We start from the raw sequence: 11,819 nt of genomic DNA, 5'->3' as shown, positions 1-11,819 counted from the left end.
TCCTCATCTCAGCTCTAATTTCTACAAACCTCTTATCTTCCCTCTCAATCTGTTGTTCCATCTGAGCCTCAAGTTTTGCTATTCTCTTGTCAGAGCTATGCACGTATTGCATCATCTGTTCTTGAAAATTGGATTGAAATCTGGGAGCTTCTTTTCTTTTTATCTTCTCTCCTTGATTTTGCACATAGGGGGTCGATAGGGCGCATTTTGATTTCTTTGGCGGCTTCCCCAAGGAGTCATATTGCTATTGCGCCATCCTGGGTTATAATTATTACCCATAAAGTTTGCCTCCTCTTGATCAAACTTTGTATTATGGGCCGACTTTGTGGGTTGATCTTATGCTCTCATTAAGCACTCCAATTACTTTGTGAGAGCTGCCATTTGGCTTATCAGGGGGTTGTTGCCCTCCACTTGATAGACTTGTGCAACTTCCTTTCTTTTGTGGTTGTATGTGTCAGTTGTGTGCCACTGAAAGCTAGCGGATGTCATTTCATCTATCAATCTGTATACATCATTTGGGTCTTTCCTTATAAGAGAGCCTCCTGTGACGACATCAATTGTGGCCCTGTTATGGATGGATAGGCCACTGTAAAAGATTTGCACCTGCCTCCAAGTTAGAAAATCATGGTGTGGGCATCTTCTTAACAATTCTCTGAATCGCTCCCACGCCTCGAATAGTGATTTTATCTCATACTATTGGAAACAACATATTTCTGTCATCAGCTTGAAAGATCTTGATGAAGGAAAGTACTTTCCCAAGAATTGTTGAGTGAGATCCTCCCAAGTTGTGATGGAATTGGCTAGGAGTGAGGAAAACCATGCATTCACCCTCTCAGACATTGAGAATGGGAATAGGCGGAGTCGAATAGCATCATTGGAGACTCTGTTGTATTTTATGGTGTCCGTCAATCGGAGGAACATTGTCATATGCAAATTGGGATCTTTGTCAGGCATGCCCCCAAACTGTATGGAGTTCTAAACCATGGTTATGAGTGCTGGTTTCAACTCAAAATTGTTTGCCTCCACATTAGGTGCCGCGATGCTTCCAGGAGTGCCTCTGGCATTGGGTGTCATGTAGTCTTGGATCGATCTCCTTCCCTCTGCCATTCTTTGCTCTCTCACTTCTTTTCGTTGTCTACGCGCTGTTCTCTCAATCTCCGGATCAAACAAATAAGTTGTAGAGCACTTAGAACGACTGAGCATACATCAAAAGTAATTATAAAAAAAATGAAAAAAAAAATGATAATTGTTCGGAGGGTAAGTGTACCCATTGAGAAGTAATAAAGGGTTCTTAAATTAAGTTCCTGAATTATCATCCCACAAGGATTGTTTACCAATTACTAAGAATTTCTTAATTTAATTGTTTGAGCTTCAAATATGCAAGAATAATCAACACAAGAATTTAGAAAATCAATTATAAAACTAAGAGCAAGAAACACAAAGCATGTCTTCGTTACACTTATCGGAGAAAAACCTAGGGCGTATGGGTGTTCTCATTCAATCCTTTATGTTATTTTTCTATTTAGATCTAAATATGATTTCCTTGTGATTACTAATCATTCATACGAATACTATTAATATTCAATGGTCATGTAATATTAATATTCTTTTCTCTAAATTAACATCCCTAATGGTCATGCAAGACATCAATTTAAGAAAGCCTAAGGAGCCTATGAACTTGTTAATTCAATAACGATTAGAAGAAGAAGATTGGTTTGGTCTACCTAATCTTTCATCTCGTTTTATCCTATAGATCTATTAATTAACTGAGGTATAATCGCCTGACGATGTAATTAATCAGGGTTAAGAGTGAGAAGCAAAAAGATAAATTCTAATCACGAAACGGAAATCAAATTTAGATTCAAATATCAAAATCCCATAAATTCATAAACAATAATCCCCATAGCCCTAGCTATGGATTTAGTTACTCATGTAGAAAGAAAGCGCTAAAACAATCAATAACATATCCATAATGAATAGATATACCAAACTAGAATATGAGATGAATCTTCGGTCTTCAAGTATGGTCACTTAAAGCTCCAAGTCCTGCTAAGAGTGTGCTAACGATCCATACAAGAGGGGTGGAGATGATTCGAGATCTCGAAGGGAAGGTTATGTGTAAATTCGTGCTTAGCCAAAAGATGATTCCACGATGTCTTCTTCCTCCTATTTATAGAATTTGGACTCCTTTAAAATTGCTAAGAGTGACTTCTGCAAACAAGCATGGTTGTGCACCATTATGCAGCATGGTCGTGCATTACGTCGAAGCACCCCGTGCTTCACTGGGCGTGCTTACTGCTATAAGGCTTTTAAGCCCATTCATTTGGGCCCAAAACGCACCAGAAATCTACTCGTGGCCTCTTTATATCAAACTGCACAATTAATAAATAAATTAGTGTAAAACTCAATTAAAATAAAGGTCAAATATGAATAAATGGGATGTCAAAGAGGGCCTAATTATAGACTTATCAATAATCAGCACCCCAAACTTAGTTTCTTGCATTTACTCTTGATGCAACTCAAAAGAAATACCTTTCTTAAGGTGAGAAAATTATTTTTGCGGACTAAGTTTGACAGAAGAAGAAAATGTGAAAATTAGGTGCAAGGGTATTAAAAGGTAGGTGGGTGGATGCAAAGAAGGCCTCAATTAGTGATGAATCCATATTTTGACTGATATTTTAGCATAATTCTAACACAAATGATAAGAAAAATATATAAAGAAAGCAGAAAAACTTAGAAAAAGAGAAGGAATTGAATTTTGTTTACATATGTAGTTATTTTAGCAATTGTGAAATTTTTGCTTAGGAATTAAGTGTTTAATCTTGTTTTTGTAGGAATAAATTGAGCAAGGATCATATTCATGGAAGTTTGATGACAAGGAAGAGGAAAGAAGCAAGTCTGGACTCCAAAAACTCAAGAATAAGAAATTGCAGACTGGGCGTGATCACTATTGTCAGTGAAAGTGATCACTTCAGAGCTCAAAGAAGAAGTGAAGCCTGGGCGTTACCACTTTTATCAGTAAAAGTGATAGTTCCAGAGAGGCAAAATATCAGGAAAGCTCTGCGTAACCACTATTGTCATCAAAAGTGATCGTTCCAGAGAGTCTTCAACTTGGCGAGCTGCGCGTAGGCACTTTTATCAGAAAAAGTGATAACGCGCAACTACCTCTGCGTTGTCACTTTTATCATCAAGAGTGATAGTTCCAGAGAGCTCTCAATATCAAGAAAATGCGCGTGGCCACTATTTCTGGGAAAAGTGTTAACGCGCAACCAAAAACTCTCTGCGTAACTACTATTTCTCATAAAAGTGATGACGTAAAAATCTGGGAAATTTTATAAATACCAGAAACGATTCGGAAAATAGGGGATTCTGTTCATTTTCAGTTTTTTTAGTTAGTTTCTGGTTAGAGGAAGTGAGAGAGAGGAGTGGGGATTCAGATCTTGGAGCTTCACGAAGAGGAATTGGAGTGGAGCAAGCTTCCATGGCGTTTCTGAGTTTCTTCTTCTCTTCTTCTCTTTCTTTTTCTTCTTCTGCTGCCATGGCTGTGTAATTCGTTCATAGTTAGGGATTGTAGATCTGAAATGAACATGTTGAATTGATTTGGATCTGGATTTCAAGCCTTGGAATAGATTGAGTGATTGATTCTGAACTTCACGTGTGAATTGAATAGAAATTTGATTAACTAAATTCAGAGGAACCTTTGTCAATGGAAATTGAATTTGTTCTTCAGATCTGAACCAATCACCGAGATTTTAGTTTTCTTAGGGATAAGGAACTTTGATCTTGCAATCTTTTGGTTTCTTACACTTAAAGCAACATTGAATTGAATTAGATCTAAGGAATTAGAATGGTTTAATTGAATGTTAGGTTCACTGAGTTAAGGAATTAACCTTTGAATAGTATAATGTGAAACTGATTGTCATTCTTTCCAATTGCTTGTTAATTCAGAACTTTATTGATTAAACATTGGAGTTTTGGTGAAGCAATTCCCTAGCTATGGTTTCTCCTTCTGTTATCACATAATTGTGTGTTCATTGTTCTGTTTTCTGCAAGTTCATTTTACTTTTAATTGTTCCAGTTTGCTGTTATTAGATGTTACCACTCTCCTTACAATTTCAAAAAAGCTTAAATGGTTATAATTCTATGAAGTGATACTTGAATCTAAATTCCCTGTGGAGACGATATTTGGATCTTAAATTTACTCATCACTTGCTGCAATCCTAGTGCACTTGCTAGTGTAGATTGCTAACAACAATTATCTAGATGAAAAATTGTACAATGCATATTCAATTAAGAAACAGGGCAAGTTCTAGAAGATGAATGCAACAATACATGTAAAGTGCATATAGAAAAGAAATTTAAGGCCCAATTCTCTACCAAGGTAAAGGTGATAATTACTTGTAACATGTGAGTACAGTTCACCTTACAAGAAAATATGTTCATTATAGTAGGAATTGTAAATATGTACAAAATAGAGAATGATTGTGAGTTGAATGGGAAGTGCAATTATAATATGAAATTGGAATTACGAAATTAGACTTAATTAAAAAGAAAAGAATAAGAAAAAGTATTTTTTGTATTTTTATCTATTACTGTGTAGGAAAATTAGACTAAACATATATCAAAAAGTGGCAAAGAGATCACCCTCCCTTTATGGAAAATGGATTCACAATTTGGGGGTCAAATTCATGCTCCTCTAAATGAGACTGAGGGCATTTTCTACACAAATATACACAGAATTCAATATAAAGAACAAATACGAAAGTGGAGGGCGAATGATATATATATATATATATATATATATATAAGTATAGAAATATCCTAAATTGTTCAAAGTAAAAGTAGTAATATGAAAGTAAAGCAAGGAAGATAAAAGTGATAATGTGCGATAATTACATGGAACTGAGGCTAATAATATATACAGGGAAATAATAGAAAGGTAAATGACAGGAAAAGAAATTAAAGCTTAATAACATCTTCATTTGAGCCGGAGGATAAAGTGGCTTCATCATTATCATCCTCCTCCTCTGTTGCTGCTTCTTCTGAAGAGTTAGAGCTGCTAGTCTCTGCATTAGCTCTCCCTGAGCCAATGATAGTGAAAGGTGGAAGATCATTATCGACCGCTGCTCGAAGGTAGGGGGCATTGAAGGTGGGGGCATCATAGATTTGTGCATAAGTCATCCCCGATTTCTTCCCTATGTTTAGCAGCATAGTATCCATTAGAGTCATCAGGGCCTTTTGGCCAGAGTGCATGGCATTCTGCATCAGAGCTAGCTGTTTCATCTGCTCTCTCATCTTCAGTGGGGTGTCCTTCCTATACTCGGCTAGTAGTGATAATCCTGGATCAACGGTTTTTTTAGGCTTAAACAGCTACTTCACCATAGCTGTGGAGATAGAAGGGGCTGCTCTGAATTTCTGCTGATATTCACCAAACTCTACCCTAGCATCCTGGCATAACATAGTGATGATGAATGGGAAACCAAGGGAGTCCCTGCTCCAGCTCAGGATCTCCATAATGGCATTGCTGACCACCTTACCAACGTGGATGGGCATGCCTGTGAGGATGACATATATCAGCTCTGCCCTCTTCACTGCCAAGGTAGAGGAATGGATGATCGGCATGAAGGAGCTAAGAATAAAAATGCTCCAAACTTTAGCTGCAGGAACAAGATGTCTTGTTGTCAGATTTTTGAGCTGCATCTTTGTGTTGAACTCTCAATTTTCTCCTTCCTTGCAAATTGCTTGGAGAATAGGCTTATAGTCCTTGTCTTCCAAGGGACAGAATGTGGTAAAGTCCCATTGGCCAACTTGTCTCTGCACAGTTGGAATGTTCAAAATTCTTTGGATGTTGGTGGGAGTAAAGTCAATCTCTTTACCCCTCACCATGCTGTGTCTGTGGGGAAGGGTGACACTTTTTACCCTCATGGTATTGGCATAGAACTCTTGGATGATCTCTTTCCACCCATTCCCAGCACAAGAGGTGAAGAGGTCCCAATCTCTTTTCTGAATTTCTTCTTGGAACTGAGGGTAGGTACCTTCTTGAATTTCAAAATTATGATCCTGCACTAGCTATCTTCTTAGGATGTTGGTCTTGAAATAGTTTTCATGGACCAATGATTGGAATCTAGGGTTATGTGCAGGCGGAGGTCTAGATGAGGAGTCACCGGTTGTTCTGGCCCTCTTGGGTCTTGGAGCATTCTTCCTTGGTGTGTTAACCATTTTTACAGCAAGGAGAAAGAGAAGAAATAATGAGTGAAATAGTCAGAAAAGTTATGCAACAATGGTATATAACAGGGGGACATGGAATCTAAGGGGGAATGGGAAATATGAAGCGAGAGAATGCAGAAGGGACCATATGCATTAGCAAGTGTATGTATAGACTTCTACAAATTGAGTCCAGAGTGACCACTATGAAACAATGTAGTTAGGGTAGCTGTTATGCAGCCAAATGCACATATAACACTCCTAAATGTTGGTGACATGTTAAGCTATGTGTGAATGACATGGATTATGTGGACAACAGTGTGCAATGGAAAATGAGAGGTGTACAGCCAACATGAACACTATAATAAAGAATGTCCAGGCAGAATGCAGGCAGTGAATTCATCACAGATTATGCTGATCAAACATGATGCAGTCATGGGCAGAGATGCAAAGCACAATAGCACAACAATTCAGAGAGAGCTATAGTTCAAAAGTGAACACTTGTAGTCAGAGTTCATAGTGATAGTGGCTACTATGACAATGCAGGTCTTAAGCAAAATGTAAAAAATATAATGATGCAATTGGTGTAGAAATGTAAACCATAGGCAAGGGTGACAGCAAATTACAGAGAGAGCATGCAAGTGGTGTAAGGAAATCTAAATAGCTACTTTGCAATAAGGAAAGTCACACAGAAACAAAGTGTGAATGTGTGAAAATGAAAGTGAACACTTTCAAGCTGCAGAATTTGAACAAAGGTGTGCGAATGTGTGGCAATTGATTGTGTTCATTCTAGCAACGAGATTGCAAATTAGTATGGTTAAGCACAAGGCACTAGGAGAAACATCACACCTAGCAGCCTATGAATGCATTGTAGTTCCAAAGTGAACATTTTTTAAAATCAAATTTACAGTCCTAAGGGATCATATGTATACAGGGTAGTAACCACTATGGGTTCTGCACATGGTAGATTAAATCAGGGTGAAGTGTGGTGCAATTTAACCATAGAAAGGTGAATTTGAAGACAAGGTAACGACTATTTGCATAAAGTAGACTTAGAGTAAGCACCATTGCAACAAAACGTACAAAACAATCACTATCACATATGAGGGTGGCTACCCTAGGGTTCAGTCCTGAGAAAGATGCAACAAATTAACCAAATTAAACACCTCTAATCCCCTTCAATAATACAATCATACTTCAAATGACATAATTTACCCAACAATTTCAATGCATGAAGCTCCAATATCCCCAATTTGGGAAATAATGAACCTTAATACAGAAAGATGGGGATTGAAGAATTACCTAGATTGGAGACGAGGGGGAAAATGTAGGGAAATTGAAGACGAGAGTGAGAGTGCTCAGGGGATGAGAGTGAGAATGAAGGTGAAAGTGGGTACTTTCAATATATAAATAGTGGGCATGGTCACTTTCAAATCCATAGTAGACACGTTCAGTGGAGTTTTAAAATATGGTGTTGCGCGTGGGCACTATGAGAATGAAAGTGGGAACTAAAAAGAGTGCTTATTTTTCAAACATGCATGATGGGGTTATGCGTAGCTACTATGAAAATGAAAGTGGCTATGCGCAACATGTTTGCTCAAAAAGGACTCCTGCGTAACCACTATAGAAATGAAAGTGACAACTACAGAGTGCTTCTCTATGAATTTTGCCAGTGTATCTGTGCGTGGCTACTATGAAAATGAAAGTAGCTACGCGCATTCATGTTAGCCCAAAAAACCTTGAAAGTGGTTACTGCCAAATGTGAAAGTGATAACTATAGAGAGTAGGGCCACATACCTTAGCTGAGAGTGGCTACTATGAAAATGAAAGTGGTCACCTCTCATGATGAAATTGAAACTTCTTCCTTAAAGTGACTATGTCGTGTGGTGGAAATGATCACTCTCTTATGCACTTGAACTTCCTTAAATTTATGCATGAATACAATCCAAGATTTACAATTTTCCACTGTAAAGAATAAGATTATGCAGAAAATGATGTCAATTAACAAGCATGGTTCATAATGAAAAGTTAGAGTAGCAGAATTATGCAGGAATTCATCAATTATTACAGCTCAAATATAAGACTCTTATTGAATGCAAAAGAACAACTAAAATTCTTAATCAAATTGTGAGTTGAATCTCACACAACGTTTCTTTAACGTCACTAGCTTGATGGATGAAGTGAATTACTCAAGGAAAGGGTTGTGGTTGAAGTTCATGACAGTAGCATGTAAGTCAATCTCTTTAACCTCTTCCAAGGGGACTGGACTTTGCAAGAAGTGCTTCAAATGGTGTCCATTTACCATAAAGCTCTTATTAGTGGAGTCACTCTTGATCTCTGCTGCACTATGAGGGCATACCTTTGTGACTGTAAATGGTTCAATCCACTTTTATTTAAGCTTTTGGGGCATGATTTTGAAGCGAGAATTGAACAAGAAGACCTTCCAACCAATGGAAAAGTCTTTCCCTGATATCATCTTGTAATGGTACCTCTTGGTCTTTTCTTTGTAAATTCTTGAGTTCTCATAAGCCTTAAGACGCATCTCTTCTAGCTCTTGCAGTTTCAAATTCCTCTGCTCCCCAGCTGAGTCATAATGGATATTGCAGGCCTTCACTGCCCAGTATGCTTTGTGTTCTACCTCAACTGGCAAATGGCAAGCTTTTCCATAGACCACCTTATATGGTGACATTCCCAAGAGTGTCTTAAATGCAGTTCTGTGTACCTATAGTGCGTCATTAAGCCTTTGGCTCTAGTCTTTTCTGTGGGGCTGCACTACTCTCTCAAGTATTTTCTTGATTTCTTTGTTAGAGAGCTTAGCTTGCCCGTTTGTTTATGGGTGATAGGCAGTGAACACTTTGTGTACAACTCCATATTTCTTCAATAAGACATCTATTGTTCTATTCCAAAAGTGACTCCCTTGATTATTAATGATGGCTCTAGGGATTCCAAACCTGCAGAACAAATTGCAACGAACAAAATCTGCAACAACCCTAGCATCATTCAACCTGGTGGCCTTAGCTTCCACCCATTTTGAGACATAATCAACAACAAGAAGTATATAAAGAAAACCAAAAGATGAAGGGAAGGGTCCCATGAAGTCAATACCCCAGACATCAAAGATGTCACAATATAGTATGGGTTGTTGGGGCATTTCCTATCTCCAAGTAATCACTCCTCTCGCTCTTTGACATCTCTCACAGGTGGAATATGTTTGTCAAGAGTCTTTAAAAATTGAGGGCCAATATAGTCCTGCATCTAACACTTTCCTTGCTATCCTCTAGGGTCTTTGATGACCTCCTACAGCTGAGGCATGACAAAAATGTAGTATGAATGGAATCTCTTCATCAGGTATGTGCCTTTTGATGACTTGGTCATTGCAAAATTTTCATAAATAAGTTATCCCAAACGTAATGTTTGGCATCACTTTTAGCTTTTGGTGCATCTGCTGGAAAGGCCCTTGCAACTAGAAAATTAACAATGTCAACATACCAGGATGCCTGTGAAACATACAACTTTGAGAGTTGCTCATCAGGAAAATCATCTAAAAGTGGAATAGGGTCAGGAACTCCCTCTATTCTGCTTAGGTGGTCAACTACCAAATTATGAGTTCTACTTCTATGCTTGATCTCTAAATCAAACTCTTGAAGTAAGAGCATTCATCTGATCAGCCTAGGCTTAGAATTTGTCTTTTTCAGCAAATACTTCAAGGTAGAATGATAAGTAAAAACCACAACTTTTGACTTTAAAAGATATGACCTGAACTTATCCAATGCAAAAATTATGGCCAACAATTCTTTTTCAATTGTGGTGTAATTACATTTGTTGGATCCAAGGTTCTAGAAGCATAATAAATAATGTGGGGAAGCTTATCAACCCCATCATGCATGTTTGAATTGGTTACAACATGCATAAGCCTTTTACTCAACAACTATACAGATCATATATACATGAATTCAAGTCATTTCATGCCATAACCAACATACAACAATGCATTCAAAATACAAGGATGTCATAATTAATTAGTTACAACATCTTAAAAGTAAATGAGCATCCACATAACGTAGGCCTGACAATTCTCCACCCAAAAATAAATTTTTGTACTCGAAAATTCACTCATTTGAGAAAAGAAGAGGGTATTGTTCCCTCATATGATCCTCTAACTCCTACATCACATTGCTGGTGACCGGATCCCAAATGACTTTCATTAGTCGGATGGCCTTTCCTCATTAGTCCTTAACCCTAGTGTCTTTAAGGCACGAGGCTGGAAGCTTAACTGACAAATCATCTCATTTTGCATAATATCTGGTTCGATCATGTGAAATAGATCACGAACGTGCTTCTTTAGTTGTAACACATGAAAAATATTGTGCAATCTTGCTACTTGAGGTGGTAAAACTAATTGTAGGCCCCTGGCCCTCTACGGTGTAGTATCTAGTATAGTCCAATGAACGCAGGTGTCAGTTTCTTTGCCTTTATAGCTCATTCTACACCTATTCGTGATACTCTAAGGAAGACATGATCACCTACCTCAAACTTCAAAAGTCTCTGGCATCAATCGATATAAGACTTCTGATGACTCTAAGTCGTTCTCAATCTCTCCTAGATAAGTTTAATTTGCTCCACATCCCTTTGAAGCATCTCGAGTCCAACAATTAAATCAACCTCATCTTAGAACCAACAAACAAAAGTCTGACATCTCCTGCAATTGAAGGCCTCGAAAGGTGCCATGCCAATGCTTGAATGGTAGCTATTGTTGCAAGTGAATTCTACCAAAAGAAGCATATCTTCCCAATTCCCCTCTGATAAAAGGAACACAAGCTTGCAATAAGTCTCTTTAGATCTAAATAATCTACTCTGATTGGTCATCCATTTGAGGTGGTACACTACACTCCACTTCACTTCAAATGAATTGCTATAGTTCCTTAGACGTCCTGCCAAAATTGGGGAGTGAAACAAGGATCTAACATTGCAAGAAATGCGCATACTTTGTCAGCCTATCAACTATGATCCAAACAATGTCATGATCTATAATGGTCCTCAGCAGATGAGGTACAAAATTCTTGGTTTACAACTCCCTAAGTGAACTCTAACCCTCTGACTTTGCCTTTTGACAAGTGAAATAGGTCTTACTAAATCTGCCTATTTCTCCTCTCACACTTAGCCACCATAATTCTTGCCTTAGATACTAATGTATTCTTATCACTTCAAGTTGAGGGTTTAAGCTGCCCCTAAGTTCTTCATCCAGGGTCTTTCTCTTTAACTCAACATCTCTAGTATTATCAACTCGATTCTCATTATCTAAGAATGTCACCAACGACTTTGCTGAAGCTTATTGGTAGATTCGTACCCCAAAAAAAAAAAAAATACAATTTTCCTTGACCTGGAATTCCACAATTGCTTGTCCTAATTTCATGTAGAAATTCGCCAGTCACAACAATCTTGCCACACCAATCTTCCCAAGAGATAAGTCTATGCGTAGGTTCAGGTCTTGAACTCATTCCATTAGAATGGATTCACTAACTCTCGAAGAGAAAGCCTGAACCAAACTCTTAATCGAGGTATCTGTCATTGCATTTACTTTGCTAGGGCAGTATTAAAGTTAGAACTCATAATAT

At 37.9% G+C, this 11,819-nt stretch overlaps 1 protein-coding gene and 1 non-coding gene across 2 annotated transcripts; one reads left to right on the top strand and one right to left on the bottom strand.

Moving 5' to 3' along the window:
• Positions 1–619: 619 nt before the first annotated feature.
• On the top strand, positions 620–726 carry LOC113853368. Its single transcript, XR_003502541.1, has one exon. It is a non-coding gene; the product is annotated as a small nucleolar RNA R71 (small nucleolar RNA).
• Positions 727–8,389: 7,663 nt separating this feature from the next.
• LOC113851947 lies at positions 8,390–8,893 on the bottom strand. Its single transcript, XM_027482221.1, has 2 exons — positions 8,653–8,893; positions 8,390–8,571 (listed from the first exon to the last, which is right to left on the bottom strand). The coding sequence occupies exons 1-2, from the start codon at positions 8,891–8,893 to the stop codon at positions 8,390–8,392; spliced, it is 423 nt and encodes a 140-aa protein (XP_027338022.1).
• Positions 8,894–11,819: the final 2,926 nt, after the last annotated feature.

This window comes from Abrus precatorius, unplaced genomic scaffold (genome assembly GCF_003935025.1).
Source record: "Abrus precatorius isolate BTA unplaced genomic scaffold, Abrus_2018 Scaffold10, whole genome shotgun sequence".
Lineage (NCBI taxonomy): Eukaryota > Viridiplantae > Streptophyta > Magnoliopsida > Fabales > Fabaceae > Abrus > Abrus precatorius.
This window is presented reverse-complemented; position numbering and strand designations above follow the sequence as displayed.

Excerpts from the sequence above, each read along its gene's own strand:
- LOC113851947 (XM_027482221.1), bottom strand. The coding sequence starts at position 8,893 with ATGTCACCATATAAGGTGGTCTATGGAAAAGCTTGCCATTTGCCAGTT. Across the intron at positions 8,572-8,652 it reads AGGGAAAGACTTTTCCATTG|TCACAAAGGTATGCCCTCAT; the intron begins GTTGGAAGGTCT and ends AACCATTTACAG.